General features: G+C 61.9%; 2 protein-coding genes across 8 annotated transcripts in view; one reads left to right on the top strand and one right to left on the bottom strand.

The window, feature by feature from the left end:
• The first annotated feature begins 58 nt into the window (after positions 1-58).
• Positions 59-4,302, top strand: LOC135362275 (uncharacterized). Its single transcript, XM_064576035.1, has 2 exons — positions 59-1,776; positions 1,889-4,302. The coding sequence occupies exons 1-2, from the start codon at positions 866-868 to the stop codon at positions 2,058-2,060; spliced, it is 1,083 nt and encodes a 360-aa protein (XP_064432105.1). The 5' UTR covers positions 59-865; the 3' UTR covers positions 2,061-4,302.
• A 1,446-nt stretch (positions 4,303-5,748) lies between these two features.
• The window catches only part of OSBPL5 (oxysterol binding protein like 5), a 53,229-nt gene continuing 41,845 nt past the window's right edge, over positions 5,749-17,132 (bottom strand). For 4 of the 7 annotated variants that reach the window (XM_064576021.1, XM_064576022.1, XM_064576019.1 and 1 more), the window contains 13 exons: positions 16,462-16,649; positions 15,758-15,839; positions 14,389-14,487; positions 13,920-14,016; positions 13,224-13,322; positions 11,356-11,453; positions 10,832-10,921; positions 10,596-10,732; positions 9,985-10,170; positions 9,658-9,784; positions 8,577-8,754; positions 7,922-8,024; positions 5,749-6,972 (listed from right to left, as the gene is read on the bottom strand). In XM_064576021.1, the coding sequence (XP_064432091.1) occupies positions 6,834-6,972; positions 7,922-8,024; positions 8,577-8,754; positions 9,658-9,784; positions 9,985-10,170; positions 10,596-10,732; positions 10,832-10,921; positions 11,356-11,453; positions 13,224-13,322; positions 13,920-14,016; positions 14,389-14,487; positions 15,758-15,839; positions 16,462-16,649 (1,623 nt within the window). In that variant the 3' untranslated portion in view covers positions 5,749-6,833. Of the gene's footprint in view, positions 6,973-7,921; positions 8,025-8,576; positions 8,755-9,657; positions 9,785-9,984; positions 10,221-10,595; positions 10,733-10,831; positions 10,922-11,355; positions 11,454-13,223; positions 13,323-13,919; positions 14,017-14,388; positions 14,488-15,757; positions 15,840-16,461; positions 16,650-17,132 lie in introns of those variants that run through there. The other 3 variants (XM_054511788.2, XM_064576020.1, XR_010406750.1) reach the window with 3 other exon arrangements.

Consider the following 17,132-nt stretch of genomic DNA (forward strand, 5'->3'; position numbering starts at 1 on the left):
CGAGCCTATCGGAGCGCCGCGCCCCTGGTGGGCGGAGCCTCGCCTCCCGCTCGCGGCCGGACGGGCGGGCGAGGACGTAGACGGACGCGGCCGCGTCATCTCTAAGCGCCGGCCGTGGGCTCCGCGCCGGGACCCCGGTGCTGAGACGGAGCGGCCGCCTCTTCTGGGTCCGCCCGCAGCGGGGCTCCTCCTTCTGCCGCTGCCCCGCCGCCCCCTCGTGCGCGCTCTCTTATTTATTTATTTTTTTTTTAAAGATTTTTATTTATTTATTTGAGAGAGAGAATGAGAGACAGCATGAGAGGGAGGAGGGTCAGAGGGAGAAGCAGACCCCCCGCCGAGCAGGGAGCCCGATGCGGGACTCGATCCCGGGACTCCGGGATCATGACCTGAGCCGAAGGCAGTCGCTCAACCGACTGAGCCACCCAGGCGCCCCCTCTGTTTCATGGTTTTAAGTTTATTTATTTATTTATTTTATTTTTTAATTTTTTTATTTTTTTATAAGTTTATTTATTTTTATTTTATTTTATTTTTAAGATTTTTATTTATTTATTGAGAGAGATAGTGATAGAGAGAGAGCACGAGATGGGGGAGAATCAGAGGGAGAGGCAGACCCCCCGCCGAGCAGGGAGCCCGATGCGGGACTCGATCCCGGGGCTCCGGGACCTTGACCCGAGCCGAAGGCAGTCGCCCAACCGACTGAGCCACCCAGGCGCCCCCTCTGTTTCATGGTTTTAAGTTTATTTATTTATTTATTTTATTTTTTAATTTTTTTATTTTTTTATAAGTTTATTTATTTTTATTTTATTTTATTTTTAAGATTTTTATTTATTTATTGAGAGAGATAGTGATAGAGAGAGAGCACGAGATGGGGGAGAATCAGAGGGAGAGGCAGACCCCCCGCCGAGCAGGGAGCCCGATGCGGGACCCGATCCCGGGGCTCCGGGACCATGACCCGAGCCGAAGGCAGTCGCCCAACCGACTGAGCCACCCAGGCGCCCCCGCGCTCTCTTATTTATTAATTTGGCAGAGCGAGCGAGCACCCCCGAGCGGGGGGAGCGGGGAGCCGACGACGGCGTGGGGAGGGGGCGGCTCGGGTTTCGGGGGACAGAGCTTCGGTTCGGGAAGGTGGAGAGTTCCGGAGTCGGACGGCGGGGATGGGTGTGCGACCGCACAGACGTCCTTAAGGCTGCGCAGCTGGGCACCCAGCACTGGGTCAGATGGAAAATGTTACGCGTTTTACCGCAATAAAAGCAGAGTCATTAAAGAAAAACCCAGCAGAGCAGCTCTGCGGCAGCGCGATGTCCGGCGCACCCGGGGCCGGGCGGCGGGGTCTCGTCTCGCGGACACACGAGGCCGAAGTGATAGTTCAGTAAGCGCCGCTGAGAACCGGACGAGAGCTCGAGGGCGACAGCGGTGCGGGACGGGCCGCCACTGGGGGCGCTCCTGCTGGGTCTTCTCCAAGGACCACCACCCGGAGCTCCAGTCGTGCGATGTCCCCGCGGAGCGGCGCGACCGCGTCTCCGTTGAACGTGTCGTCGGAGGTTTGAGGCCGACGAGGGGTCTGGGTGGGGTCGCGTGTCTCCGCTCTCGTCGGCCTCAGCGTTTGTGCAGTTTCTGCTGGGCCCCGCCGTGTCGCCCCTCCCTCTGTGTCCCCGCGGAGCCCCGCCGCTCCCTTACCACCTGTGCAGCACCCGCCTCGAGGAGCGGAAGGGAGACAGACCTCGGCCTGAGCACCGGTTTCAGGAGGTGGGGCAGGCTCCCCAGCCGGCTGTCTAGGTACGCTCCCCGGGGCGCAGTCAGACTGAGAAAAGAGACTTTTACTAGTTTCAAGACCTTCGGCAACATGACTTAGCATTTCTGTGTCCTGATGAATAACGTTTCCTCCTAGAGCACGACTCCGTCGCGTGTCTGGGGGGACGCCCAAAGCGCTACCCCCCAACTGTTTCAAAGCCCAGACATCGGCCAGAGCGGTGGGCAGGAGAAAAAAGGCATCCAGACTGGACAGAAGCAGCAAAACTCTCTGTTCAGAGAGGTCACCACCTTACTGCAGAAAACCGTAGAGATGCCACTGAGCAAACCACAGTCCGTTGGAGCTAATAAAGTCTGGACCGGAGCCTGATGGGGTGGACCATCATATCCCACAATCTCAGAGGCAGCGATTGGTGGGGCTCTGCAGAGTGGGGCCATCACAGCCAGAACTGAGGCCCGCAACGCAGCCCACTTTGGGGGCAACCTGTCCTGCGCAGGTGCGCTGGGCTGGGCGGGAGGGAGCTGGGCTGGGCCCCAGGCCCCCTGGGGTGGGCCTCCTGCAGGGGGCAGGGGAGGCAGGGACCCAGGCCTCATGGGGCACAGCCACTGCGGACCAGGGCGGGGAGTTCCCCCAGAAGCCCCAGGAAGCGAGCACTGGAGCGATCCCCATGCGCATCCCTGGCCTCGAATGATCCAGTCACAATTTGAAAACTAAAACTGCTTGAAAGCATGGCTCAATTCGGAGGCTCTATCCTGGGGCGGAATCAGGAAACGATGGAACGACCCCAGGTGTGACTGAGTCTGGTCTGGAACACTCCAGCAATCCCAGGGGAAGGGGGATTGCTTCCTCTGAAATAAGGCTAATGTGAGGACAAGGTGCAGCAATGTGGGAGGGAGGCGAACAGGACACCACCCCTCCCCAGCTTTTATGATTTTATTTTAATTCCAGGATCGTTAACATACCCTGTCATACTAGCTTCAGGAGTACAATGTCGTGATACTTTTAAAAGAATGAAGCATGATCTGAGCTCCAGAGCGCCAGCTTCCGGGAAGACCTGCTCCCCAAACCAGACAGAGGGGAGTGGTTTGGATGCTGCCCACTTGCAGTCACATTTGGTTGACGCAGGCAGCCGGGTCCGAGAACCCAGAGGGAGTCCCGCAGGACCAGCCCAGCGGGTCCCCGGCACCGTGCAGGATAGAAGTCAAAACGTGAGCCAGCAGGAGGCGAGCAGAATTTACTGACGGTATGGAGAGAGGACAGGTACAGGCAGTGTCTGGGAGATCCAGAAAGGAAAGGAGAGAGCGCCTCTTCTTTGCTCAGGGTCTGTGGTTTTTATCGAGGATTATGGACTGGTGTACCTGTCCTCTCTGGAACTAGTTAGAACCAGGACAAGGGCCCAGGTGTCCTTCATAAAACAATGATTGCTTGGGACCCTGGGGGCTCGGTGTGGAGTTGTCCAGAGCCGGTGGTCTGGAATGTGCCTACGATGGCTTCACCCAGTCCTTCCTTAGGTGTTGTCTGTTGTGCTGGAAGACTCTAAGGAAATCATGAGCTCCTTGTCCTTACAGGGAGGACAGACAACTATCTGCACTATGAGGCCTGTGTGAAGTGGGGGTTCAGGTCCTCGCAAGAGTAGAAGCAGGTAAAGGAGCAAAACCCAGAATTTTATGGTGTCCTCATGGTGAAGCCCGCACCTCTTGGTGAAGCCCGGTTCAGGGTGTGTGTCCCCAGACAACCACAATTTCTGCTTTGCCGACCGGAGCGTGAGGTTCCCGTGCTGTGGCTGACGGCCCTGTTCCTGCTCAGCTTGAATTCAGGTTCCAACTGACTTTTTAGATTTAAAACAATCTCCCCCATCTCTGAGGGAAAAAAAAAGACAAACCTCAAAAAGAAAGTGTTGTAGGGTCGGCCTTATCATCTAGGACAGGACTTGGGGTTTTCTTGGTTTTGACACTGTTTGACAAGTCTTAGTCAGAAGAGGGGTGACAGCACATGGCGTTAGAAGTACTTAGAACCACAGAGAGGGTTTGAGCTGACGAAAAATGGATGTGTCAAAAGTGAACACACACATCCACACCAAAGCTTGTACACAGATGTTCGTGGCACCTTTATCCACAGTAGCCGAAGAGTGGGTACAGGCCCAACGCCCTTCACAGGGGGCATGAACAAATACAAGGTGGCACCACACACTCCCCACACAGGAAGAGGTGGGGCAGGGTGGACAACACCGATCCGTCTTTGGCCTCCGTCCTGTTCAGCGAGTCCTGTTCAGCGAGGATCGAGGATCGTCGACTGCTCCACCCCCCCGGCAGGGAGTCGCCCTGAGCAAACTGAGTAAACCGTGGGGATGGCCGGCTCCGATTTCTGGTCTCAAAGTGCCTTCTCAGTCTGGGGGATACCTTGCCTCCCGCCCCTGCCACAACATAGGGGCACCTGAAACATTACCTGAACGAAGCCAGACACAGAAGGACACCTGTTGCATGATTCTATTTATGGAAATGTCCCAGTAGGCCAATCCGGAGAGACAGAAAATTGATTGGTATTTTCCAGGATCCGGGGCAAGTAGGGGGGGGGGGCGGGCAGAGTGAAGCGCTAGGATTGGAGGAATGGGGAGCGATTGTTTCACGAGTACTGGGGGTTCTTGAACGTCTGCAGCGGGTCTCCTCATCTGTGGAAGAGGGATGAGAACACTTGCTGCGGAGGCCTAAGCAGGGGTCAGAGGTCGGAGGACCTGCTCAGTGTATGGCAACGGTCATGCCTACTGAGGCCCCTGGGCTCACTACCCCCCACCATCCCCTAACCCTCCTACGACGTTGTCCAGGGCAAGGACCCCGGAACGCATGGAGGGAGCCGGCAGCTGCCTGTTGCCCCCATGCTCGGGGCTCCTCGGGGGACCTCCCAGTGCTACCCAGACCCGCTTGCTTCTACTGAAAGTTCCTGCTACTAGAAGTTGCTGGTGATCCATCCAAGGGGATGAGAAGTCAGCGTGCGGTGACCGTCACCATGTCGCTGGGGAAGTGCATCTCCTTCCTGCCCTGGGGTCCCGTGGGGGGGCAGGGCGGGCCAGAGGCTCATTGCCTCCTGGGGCACCCTGCACTCCCATGCTGCAACCCTCCCAGCCGGGGCTGGCACCGACGGCCCCGGGGCCATCCAGGCACATTTCAAGGGGGCCGGGAAGGGCAGTACTGGCTAGGGGGGTGGGAGGTGCAGTACTGGCGAGGGGGGTGGGAGGCGCAGCTCTGGACATCCACATCAGCCTAGAATATCATCACTGGTGTCTATATACCCAAGAGTTAACAACCCAAAGGACCCAGAAATCCTGCCCGGGCTTGTACTATTTCCAAGCGCCCTGGGACGCCCTGGTCACCACCCATCTGGGCATTGGGCCAGCTATTCCTGCGGGGTTATGCCCACCCATCTTTCTTTTCCTTGTTGCTTTGGCAGAACTTTTGGCATACCAAGGACATAAACAGAATTCTGAAAGGGATTCTGAGGCTGCTGTGCGGCGTGGTGGTGGAGCTGGTGAGTCAGGCCACACGTGGGTGGATCGGTAAGAGGAGGTGGCCCCGAGCTTCCTCTTAGAGCAACCGGCCCTGGTATCGAGATGTGGAAAGCTAGGACCTCAAGGGCACCCATTCTCCAACAGTGGGTGGCCCCTACACGGGGGGGAGGGGGGGCAGGGCCAGTCTGGGGGCACCGCCCTCCGCCGGGTGATCCAGTCCTGGAGCCCATTCTGCCCAAGGCAGCCAGCCACAGGGCCTGGAGGGGCAGCACCCACCTGCCCCTTCCTCTGCCCAGCCCGAGCCCCACCCTGTCCTGAAGCGCAGGGGCTGAGGCGGAGAGGCCGCGAGGGAGGGGGTGCCTGCACCCTGCCCCCCATCCTCCCCCGGATCCGTCCTCAGGGCCTCGGGTCCCTCCCGGCAGGCCCCTGCTGGCATTGCATCTCTCCCTGGGAAGCCACCCCCGTTTCCAGAAGCCCCCAAGAAGACAACACAAAGTGTGTGTGTGCCGTTTATTTCAAGGCCTGGAGCACAGACACGTCCCCACATTGCCGGCAGGGAACGAGAACATGGATACAAAATCTGGAAAATGGGACGGTGGGTCCCGGTGGCACCTCCCCCACATAATTTAAGGCTCGGTGTGTATCTACAGGTGCATGTGCAGATGCTCACGCGCACACGCACGCACACACGCACGCACACGGCGGCACTTGACACAGAAACAGGCGAGACGCCAGACGCTGCTTGCAGCCTGCCTACGATATTGCAATTGCGTTTATTAAAAAAGTGTAAAACGGGAGGACCGTGGATCAGTCCCAGTAAAGTGGCAAACCTGGGCTTCCCCGTCCCAGGGAGTGCTGGGGCCCGTGCGGCCGCCCCCTGCGCACCCCTGCCCTCGCACGCACAGCTGTGCCCAGGTACAGCTGTGCCCGCTCCCCTTGGCATGCCCAGGCTGTGCAAGGTGAGGGTGGGTTCCATTGGTGTATCGTGGGGGTCCCGTCCACCCAGCACAGAAGCAGAGTAAAATCCAAATGTTCCCTCTGCAGTAGCTCCAGTCTACCCTAGAGTCCAAGGGAGGCCCCTCTTAGCGTGACCCGGGCAGTGTGGGCAGGCTCTCAGGATGGACAGCCCTCTGCATCAGGACAGAGGAGGCTCTGGGAACCTCTGGGACTCACGGCTTGCTCCCCCAAAGCTCCCCACTCACCCCGGCTGGGGAGTGACCGCGCAATGCCTGGGCAGGCAGTCCGCCCCTGCCTCCGACGCTCCCACGGGACAAGTGGATGCTGGACCGGGAACGAGCAGGCAAGTTGACCAGGGGGCGAGAGGCATGACGAAAGCTGCACTTGGCTTTAGCATTAAGGCCGGCACTGGGTGGAGGGTCCCACAGGGAAGGTCAGCACCTCCCCTGGAGGAGCCAGTGTGGCCCCCCAGGTCCCTCCTACTATCCTCCTGCTGCCGTGGGCCCCTCTGTCCACAGTGGCCATGCTCGCCATCTCTCTCTTGCCTCCCCGGGCTGGCTGAAAGTGCTAGGTGCCTGGGAGGGAGAGGTGGGCCTGGACGCCCACGCTGTCCCCAAAGGGCTCTCATTTGAGAATGAAGTTAATGAGCAGCTGACACGCCAGGAACACACAGAGCAGGAACCAGGAGCGGGGGTTCTGCAGGAGGCCTGGCGCCGGCACCTGCCTGGCCCTTGCTGTGGAGCTCAGCATGGCTGAGAGGTGCCTGCAACGACGGGAGGATGGTGGCTGAGCCAGGGTGGGCGTGCATCCCTACCTTCAATGGATGGCTTAGTACGCAGGGGTCCCTGGGCACAGATTCCAGGGAAAGGGGCTCATGGCTGGGGGAGCTGGGCCTCTTGCAGCCTCTTTTCCACTCGTGCTATGACGGGCTGAGCTGGACCACCCTGCCCCAATAGTCTCATGTTGGAGTCCTGACCCAACAGGTCAGATGTGACTCTATTTGGAGAAGGGGTCTTTAAGAAGCTATTCAGTTTAAGTGAGATCATGGGAGTGGGCTCTAATCCAGGGTGACCGGGGTCCTTATAAGAAAAGGACATCAGGACACAGACCTGCACAGAGGGACGACCCCGTGAAGAAGGACCCAGGGAGAGCACAGCCGTCCACACACAAGGAGAGAGGCTTTGGGGGAATCCGGCCCTGCCGGCACCTGCATCCCAGGTGTCGGACTCTGGGACCGGGGGACAGTGAACGTCTATTGCATAAGCCCCCGTCTGTAGACTATGTCAGGGCCACACCCAGGACACTTGTATCCTCGCCCTGGACTCTGGCTGTACTGTGTGTCTGCAGAAATGTCTGGCTGTTCTCCTGGCTCTCTGCTTCACGGCTGGCCTCCTCTGTGGTGCCAGGCGGCTGACTCACTCTGACTCCAGTGCGGCTGGGCCAGCCCATGCCTGGACTTCTGGCCCCCAGCTGCTATTTCCCTGTACAGAGCTCAGGGGCTGGCTCATCCTGTTTAAGCAAGCCCCCCTACAGTGTGGCACCCTCAACTCCCGCCCCATCCTCCACCAGCCTGCCCAGGGTAGAGCTGGCTGCCTTCTTCCTGTCCTCCATCCATCAGACCCTCTGCAAACCCCCAGGGTTCTAGTTCTGAGTGACACACGGCCCCCTGGCCTCTGCAGCTCCCTGGCCCCGTCCCCGGGAGCGACACTTACCTGTGCAGCTCCTGCTGGGCCTCCCGGATCGACAGGATGGCCTCGTGCAGTGCCTGCAGCCGCCGCGCCTCCTTCCCGCACCGTGGGCATGGGCTCCCGCCGCCTGGGATGTCCAGCCACCGGTCACGGGACCCAGGGGACAGGGGGTGGAGGGAGAATCAAAGACAAGCCGGCATGTCTGGGGAGCCGGCACGCGGGGTCCCGGGGTCGTGCCCGGCTTGGCCCCTGCCCCACCTCTCGGGAGCCTTCAGGTGAAGCTAACAACACGGGGAGTCGAGGGGCAGGCATAGAGGGAACCCCCAAGCTCAGCTGCCCTCTAATAAGCCCTGGGAGACAGAAATGGCAAGGCACAGCTCATGCACCTAGAGACGGGGACAAAGTCGGGGAGGAGCCGGCACACCCATGAGGACGACAGGAGGCACAATCAGATGGTCAGCCCTGCCCCTTGCACCGACCCTGCCAGCCAAAGGGGGCGCCGCGCCGTATGAGTGCAGGGCTGGGGACCGCTGCCCTCCGCAACCCTGGTCTGCCCCTGGGCTCAGGGAGGCGTGGAGGACCCTGGGAGGACGGTCAAGGTGCGCCATACACCTGCCCAGGGAAGGTGCTTCTCTGGCTTTCTCCCACCCTGCAGAGTAGCCGGCCCGGGAGGGCTCACCGGAAATGAAGTCGTGGCTGTCCCCCTCCCCCTCCTCCTCCTCTTCCTCCTCCTCCTCCTCCTCCTCCTCGTCTGAGAGCTCTGGGCAGGACTCGGGTGTGGAGCTGCTCTCGGTGACCTGGCTGTGGCCAGAGGGCTGGTCGCTGGCCTTGCGGAGCCGCCGGTCTGGGCCAGGCCCCTGAAGAGAGACGAGCCACTGCAGCCGGGGGCTCACCCAGGTCCACCACAGCTGCGCCCGCGGGGCCAGGATGTGCCGGCCTTGGGGACAGGGCCGCTCTAGAAGATGTGGCTGTGGACGGTTCTGACTCGGGGGCCATGACAGCAGGTCCCGTCCCACCGTCTGAGCTGACAGCTAGGCCTCCCCCAATGCTGAGGGGACCTCTCCAGCGGGACCTCCGATAGCTCCCCAGAGCACAGGGGTGGCCGAGCCGTGGCTGACTGGAGGGGGTGAGGGGGATGCGGGGGCATCCAGGTGGGTGGGGGCCTGTGGAGGGGGTGGGGCCGCCCGGCCTGAGGGGCTACAGCAGGTGGGGGGGGACGACACATGGGCAGTGAGATACTGTGACCCTTGCTTGCTGGGAAATTGGGGCCACCGGGCAAGAAGGGTCATGCCCGTTCTGCCCGCGTGATCACTGGCCTCCCACCATGTGCAGGGGAGGCAGCTGGCCTCACACAGAACCTGTGGCCTCCGCCCACGTGGCACCAGGGAGGACACGCCAGGCCTCCTCACAAGTTGCACCCTGGTGTTTGTCTCAGGAGACCTCTTGCAGGCCTCCTGGAGCCTCCCCGCTTCCCGCCCTGCCTCCCCTCAGCACCCCTGCAAATGCAGGCTCCGCCTTCTCCTGGCTGAGCAAGCCCCCAGGCTGCCCTGAGCCTCAGCTTCCTCCTCTGCAGACTGGCACCGTGTGCTCTTGGCACCACGGAGGGCGGCTCCAGGGAGCAGGGGGCCCGGCTGGGCGGGGGGGGGGGGGGAGTGCGTGGGGGAGGGGCAGGCAGGTAAGAGTGAGGGTGGGAGAGACGGCCTGACAGTCCCCTCCTACTGCGGAAGTTGACCCCGGGCAGGGACCCTGGGGGAGCTGACCTGGTGCCTGGGCCCCAGGCTGCCCAGGAAGGTGGTCTGGTGGGCCATGGTCTCCCGCCGCACTGTGTGCAAGACCCCATCTTGCTCAAACTGGGCGATGTCCTTCAGGGGGTCCCAGGGGCTACGACTGGAGGGTCCAGAGGGCATCTGTTGGCAGGGGCAGTGGCCCCTGGGAGGAGGGGGCCCCATCTCGGCCCAGCCCCAGCTTCCCAGCAGTGGCCAGAGCCCCAGAGAGGACCTACTGCCGGGGCCGGCCAGTGAGCCCCCACAGGAACCCCTCCTCCCCCATCACTCGCCCCTCCAGGGGAGCCCCCCAGCCGCACTCACTCCTCATGCCGGTAGCGCCACTCCTGGGTGGCGGGGTCCAGCCGGAACAGCTGTGGTTTCCAGGGCACGAGGTTCTGCTGGCGCTCGCGGATCCGCTGCCGCTGCATCTCCTCCAGTGAAGACTTCTCCTGTGTGGCCTTGTGCTGGTCGCCCTCGCCGATGGCCCTGGTGACGTGCTGCCAGAGCCTGGGGGTGGGGCACCTGCTCTGAGCAGGTGATCTGGACGGTCCCACCCCCTGGGGGCCGGAGGGGAGGCTTAGAGAGCAACCTCCACTTGCTTGCCTCTAGGGACAGGGAACTCACTCTCTCCTGGGGAGCCTGAGTGTCTTAGAGCGCTGGTGATTCAAAGTGAGGTGGTTCTCCTCGACCCTGAGCTCATACCCCCACCGGCAGGGTACTCCCTGTGGAGCAGCTGGGCATCTGCTGTTCCCAGGCCTCATTCCCTCTCCCTCAGCTGCCCCAGCAGGACATGGCGTCTGTCATGGGGGGGTCCCCTCTGGTCCACCCCTCCCTGCCAGGGGCACCCCAGGTCACGCTCGCTGCACGGAAACCCTGCCCAGCCACGCCAGACCTGGGTCTGGGGATCCGACAGGTGCCCGCGGGCGCCTCACCTCTCCGACTCCAGCTCTGTCTGGTCTTCCAACAGCACCGTGTGCCTCTTCAGCCTCTGTCCCCGGACCTCCCTGCTCGGGTTCCAGAAGAGCTCCATGCTTCCTCGGCCCTCCTCCTTGAGGAACACTTCTCGGTCCTGCCCCAGACGGCCCAGGCAGGAACAGAGAGGTTGGCCCCGTGGCTGTTCCTATGCCCGCGGGCCCGCCTGTGCCTGCCCCGGACGGCAGCCTCTTACCCAGTGCCCGCTGAGACGCGCGACGACCTCCTCCCCTGACGTGATCTTCCCCAAGATCTGGTTGATGCTGGTGCTGCCCCCAAAGAAAGGCTGTGGGGACACCCCGAGACAGGGCTGGTGAGGGGCCGGCGGCCTCCCCAGCGCCCTGGCGCCCGCAGTGAGCTGGGGAGGAGGAGGCCCCTTCCTCACGAGGTGCCGGCTCTCAGCCCCTGGGACGTGGGAGGCCGGCCTGGATGGGACCCAAAGCTGGAGGCTGCCACACTCGCCCAATGCCTCAGCTTGAGCTCAAGGATGCAGGGGGCCTACCAGGCCTGTGCGTCCCATGGCTGGGAAGGGGTCTGGGCCTGTCCTGGCTCCGCTGTGCGGCCTGCAGGAGCCCCTTCCTCTCTCTGGGCCCTGGCTATGCTACGGAGAGCCGCCCCCCCCTGAGTGCATCTGCTCCAGAAACCATCCCTGGGGCGCGGAGGGGGCCCCCCCGGCCCGAGCCCACTCTGCTCAAGGCCCTCCAGTGGCTGAAGTGCTACCTTGAGCTTGAATTCCAGCTCAGCTTGGAAGTTGGTCTTCTCACACTCGATGGTCACTCTCCCGCCCAGCTCCATGGTCATGGCGCCATACAGGATCCCTGAAACACAGTCTCCTGCTCAGTCCTGGCACTGCGTCCCCACACAGCACCGCTGACCCGGAGGAGGCCGGTGTCAGAGCCTGGGGGAGAGGACAGGAGCCCCCGGGGGCAGAGTCTCTGGGATGGAGAGGAGCTGGTGGGGGCGGGAGGCAGAACCCGGCCCACGCATGTTTCCTCAGTGACCCTCTGCCCCCAGGGCCTCTGCCCGAGAGTTGCTCTGTCCAGGGAATGTCCTGCCCTTGGCAGGTTCCTTCCTCCAGGACACCCTTTCCAGGCTCCCAGGGGCCCCACTGCCCCCATGAAACGCTCATTACCATCTGTCATTTGCTCTGTAGTTCGGGCCCCAAGGTGGGCTCCTCCATCTTCCCTGCTCGCTGCTGCGCCCAGGACTGGCCCGGTGTGTTTGTTTAAACTAATACATGCATTATATATATATTTATTAAAGATTACACTCATCTATTTATTTGACAGAGAGAGAGCACAAGAGCAGGGGGGAGGGGCAGAGGGAGAAGCAGACTCCCCGCTGAGCAGGGAGCCCGATGCCGGACTCCATCCCAGTACCCCGGGATCATGACCTGAGCAGAAGGCAGACGCTTAACCGACTGAGCCCCCCAGGCGCCCCTAATACAAATATTTTTTAATTAATGAAAGAAAGAACGAATCTTATGTTTCTTGCCATGTGGAGGACTTAATCTAACTAAAGAGAAGAGCTGTGTGTATTATAAAACACTTGGACGTGTGGGATAGAATGAAAAGATAAAAAAGGCAAGCCCAGGGAAAGAGCAGAAGGGCTGGGGGTGCCCCCAAATCCCACCAGTGCACAGGATGGGAGCCCCATGCTCCTGCGTGCGGCTTTCCCCGGGAGCCGTCCAGGATGCTCGAAGTGGGAGAGGCAGCTGGAGGGCAGGGGGTGCGGGGATCGAGAGAGAGAGAGAGAGAGAGAGAGAGAGAGAGAGAGAGAGAGAGAGAGAGACACGCCAGCTTTCTCTGACTACACCTGCTTTTGTAGTTTCGAACTTTGGATCCAGGTAAATACTGCATTTCCATAATGACCTACAAAATGAAATCACAAAAGCAACTGGGAGCAAAAGGAAAATGAAACAAAACAAAAAGGAAGTGGGTGTCTGCCTGGTGGTGTGATACTGGAGGGGGGTTATTCCTGCTGAGTTTACAAATCCCATTGGGGTATGCTTAGGACAAATCAATCCCCAAAAGGAAACGGCGGCTTCCGGCTGTTTGCAGCCTCGGCTTGTTGGGGGTAGGGCTGGTTAGTGTTACTCTGACTGTGTGTGGGAAGTGGTTAAGGGAGAGTAACAACAGCCCAGAGCGGTGTTGTTTACAAAGGGGCTTTCCCGCCAGGGTTGGGGGTGGGGAGGGGGGACGCAAGGGGAGAGGGGGGAGACGGTTCAGCTGTCAGGCCAATGGGTTACAGACACCCACCCTCTTGGATCCGGATTGGAAACCTGTAAACTCATGATCCATTTTAATCTTAAAAAAAAAAAGATGCTTATGTTTCTTTTACTGGAAAGTTTTAGAAACAATGACAAAACCACTCTTAAGAAACAGATCTGGTTTGCGGTCTGTGACAGGAAGTGGGCTCTTGTGACAGGAAGTGGGCGCTTTGAGTTGAAAACATTGTCAGACAACATTCCAGGCTAAGAAGTCATCAAAGAGCCAGGGTGAACCCTCAACAAACAAACAAGGACAAGAGCATCCCGCTGAGGGCACCGGCCGGGGCTCTGCCCTCCTGGTGGGTGGGGGGCCTCTCACCTTTACAGTGGGCATAGGGCATAGTGAGGGTATAGTCCTCTGCCAGGTTCAGGAAGGTGAGCGTGGCCTTGCCGTCCAGCAGAGCCGACAGCGAGTTCCCTGGAGGGATGGGGTGGTGGTGGGTGGGACCAGTGAGCAGACATGGGACCTCAGGACCCGGGGGCCCACCCCCTAAGTCACACGGTCTGAGCTCCCTTCTAGCAGGTGCAAAGCATTCCCGGTCCCTCCAGCCGGGTGACCGTGGGGCAGCTGGGCCTCTCACCTAAGCTGTGGGTCACTTCACCTCCCTGACACTCAGATTCTGGAAAAGCGCCCTGACCCAAGGCGCACAAGGCCCGGCTCCCAGGGAGGGCTTCTGAGGCTAGAGGCTGCATGCAAACCCCTGCTCTGATTGTCACCCCCCCACCACGGAACTCCTGTGGCCCCGGAACGGTTCCGCTCTGTGCTGACACAGCACATGTGATGTGGCCGGGCCAACCGCGCAGCAGGGTCTTATCACGCAGGTTCTCGCCCACAAGCGGTGCCCCCTCTACGGCTCGGCGGGGGGGGGGGGCTGCGGGCTCTGCCTGGCTCCAGGTCCCTGACCCGGAGAGGTGGGGAGGGAGAGAAACCTGGCCACCGCATCCGGGGGCCCAGTCCTCCCCCCATCTCCCCCAGGCCCCGGGAGATCCCAGGGGAGCCCCGCCCCCCACTCACCGTAAAACCGGGACTTAGCCGCGATGCTGCCACTAATGCAGAAGCCGTCCTTCCGGTTGCTGACGTGGAAGGCGGACACGGGAGGGTGGTGGGACACCTGCGGGCAGAGAGGCACTCTGGAATGGCCCCGGGGGAGGAGAGAGCCCGGCTCCCTGATGAGCAGCCCCCCTCCCCCTGCCCACCTTGTCCCTCCGGGCCCCCGGAGTGGCGCGGGGCCATTCCCGCTCTCACTGCTGCTTAGGGAAGCGGACACTGAGTCGTGGGCCTAGTGGCCATCTGCAGAATGCCCTGGGGGGACGGGATGCACGGACCCCTCCCGAGGAAACCCTTCCTGCTGTCACAGTGCTGGGCCTGCATCTCCTGGGGGAATCTCAATGGGTGGGGGGGGGGGCACCCAGAATGCGCACAGGGCTCAGACTCTGCCGGCTGAGGAGCCCGGTGTCCAGCCTGGGGGCGGTGGGGGCCTTGCCTGCTCCGCTATGTAGAAGGTGTGGCTGTTGGTCTGGGGATGGAACCAGCAGCAGCGGAAGGTCTCCCCCAGGATGGGGTTGTAGGGCTTCTTGATCCCCTGCAAGCAACAAATGGAAAGCTCATGTGAGGAACCAGGTGGGCCACGGACCCATGTGGGATAGGGTGTGGACCGAGGGGCAACGTGGGAGGCTGGCTGCCCATTGCCCACACCCCCAGGTGCCCACAGGGAGGCGGTCTCTAGATGGGAGGGCCTGGTTTGCCACCAGCACCTGGGGACTGCACCCCACTGTGCTCTGGGGAGAACATGCTTTGCCCGTGGTTCACATTCTGAGGGGCAGCCTATGAGATGTCCTGTCTGGTTCTTGGCTCCCAGGGGGACCTGAGACCCTCCCTAGGTCGTGCTGTCCCTGAACTTTGGACGGAACTGGTGCACAATCTGTTCAAGGCCCCAGTGGCTTCTACTGACCGTTTCATAAAATCCCAAATCCCACAGGCCTTCTCCCCTGTCCCCCGCCTCACCTTCAGCCCCGCTCACCACCTTTCTGCTCCCCAAATGGCCCAAGCTCCCCCCACTCAGGAGAGCCCTCCTTCTGGGGCTCAGACCCCCTGGTCAGGTCGGAAGCAGCCGGCTGCCCCTTCGCGCCACCCGCCAGGCGCATCACTTCCAGCCGTGTGTGCGTGCGCACGCGTGTGTGAATCTGTGTGTGCGTGTGCACACGTGCGCTTCCCCCTGGAAACGAGGCTCCATGAGCACTCAGTGCCTGCAGATGCCCAGGGAGGACACCTGCTGCCGCCCTTGAGAACCGCGTCTGCGCTCGGGCCTAAGTGTGACTCTGGGCCATCGCTCGCCCGCCCCTGCCCAGCCCTGGGCCTCAGTTCCCCACATGCACAGTGAAGTGGAAACAGAACGATGCTATCACGCTCGCACAGCCCGGAACCACCGGGTGCCACGGTGGCCAGGGGAGGGGGTGGGGCTGCGGGCCCCTCCCCCCAGCACCCTGCGCTCAGCAGAGCCTGAGTTTTGGGTTCTCAAAAAGTCTCTATGACTACGAGACACACCATGAAAACCACAGGTCCCAGGGGCTCCTCCAGGTGCAGGGTCGAGAGCCCCTTTCCCAGCACCGCTGTGTGTGGTCGCTGTTTCTCTGAGGTGTGGAGGTCCCGCTTGGGCCCTGCAGGGAACTGGGACCACCCCTGTGGGCCTGGCCTGGCTAGGAGGACCCTGGGTGGTAGGTCAGGGTGCTGCCCCCATGTCTGAGGACTGGGGGCCGCGGCGGGGACCGTGTGGGGTCAGGGTGGCCCCAGGCTCTCCGAGGGGCAGGGAGCTATGGGGCCGGGGGGACGGCGCGCTGGGCCTCCCTTCTCACCTTGGGCTTCTTGTAGAAACCAGACAGATACCACTGCAGCACCAGCTTGATGCGGCTGTAGGCGTCCCCCTCCAGAGCAGCCCTGGGACAGCACGGGAGAACGACTCATCCCGGGCCGGGTCCCCGGCCACCCTCTTCCCTATCCTCCTTCCATCCCGCCCTCCACCCGCTGGTCACGGGCCCCTCCTGTCCTGCCCAGCCCCAGGGCCGTGGGGAGTCTCCCAGCCTCCCACAGGGACCCGAACTCTCCACCTAACCAGAGGGCCTGGGCAGGCAGGGTGTTGCCGGCTCAGGGCTGGCAGGGTGCCTCTGCCTTCAGGAAGGCCTCCGGGAGCTCCTCTGCATGGGCTCTTTCCAGCCTTTCCAGCCTTTGGGCTTCAGCTTGAGGGCACTGAGGCCAGGGCCCAGAACTCAGGACACCAGAAGGTGCTGGGGGCTGCCCACACTCACCTTTGATGGTGGGGCCCTGACCTGACATGCAGCTGCCCTCTCCCCCCCCACCCCGCCCCCATGAGCTGCTCCTGGTCTTAGAGACTGGGCCCACTAGCAGGCTGAGCCAGCAGGGACCATGGATGGAGCTCAGCCCTGGGCCCCAGGGCCCCTCCGGAAACATCCATGGCCGGGGGGGATGGGTAGGGGCAGGGGCCAAGGGAGGCTGGGGTCTGTGGTGTGCATGGGTGCGTAGGGCACCCCCGCTCGCTCACCTGGACAGCAGGTCAGCGTGGTAGTAGTAGTCAGAGAGCTTGTCGAGGAAGGAGCGGGGCTCTAGGACGAACGTGGGCAGCACCACGCGGGACAGGTCCATGCCCGGCCGCAGCTGCCTCAGCAGGACCCATATGAGACTCTTGTTCTCTTCCGACACGGTCTCTACCTGGGATGCCTGGCCCAGCTGCTGGCAGAGGGGCTGCGGTCAGGCCCCAGCTCCGCGCCGCCCGGGTTGCCGCCAGGTGGGGGGGACAGCGGCGGCTGGCTCTAGCTGCAGGAGGTGCCCCTCCGCGGCCCGGCCCCCGCCACCCGGCCAGCCAGTCCTGCCCTGTCTGACCCCTGCCCTCCCTTGGCAAGGGTCCCACCCCCGCCCAGAGGGGCCCGTGCGGGCCCAGGCCAGCTCCTGAGGAGGCCTGGAGCTGGATTCGGGCACAGAAGGCAGGGCGTGTCTGGGCTGCCCGTGCACCCCCCTTCTTGCTCCCTAGGCCGCCTCCTTGAAGTGGCCCCTGCTGTGGGCGCCCCTGCCTCACAGAGGGGACAGCTGACTTGCCCGAGCTCTCAGAGCTGGCGTGAGGCAGAGGTGGGATGTGAACTCAGGGCTGTCTGTGTTTGTGGCCCGACGGCAGCCACCCCCAGGGAGGAGCAGGATCTGTCACCACCCTGCTGGGCC

Source organism: Mirounga angustirostris, unplaced genomic scaffold, assembly GCF_029215605.1.
Source record: "Mirounga angustirostris isolate CCGP_5_RB_7025 unplaced genomic scaffold, mMirAng1.0.hap1 SCAF_13, whole genome shotgun sequence".
NCBI classification, from domain to species: domain Eukaryota; kingdom Metazoa; phylum Chordata; class Mammalia; order Carnivora; family Phocidae; genus Mirounga; species Mirounga angustirostris.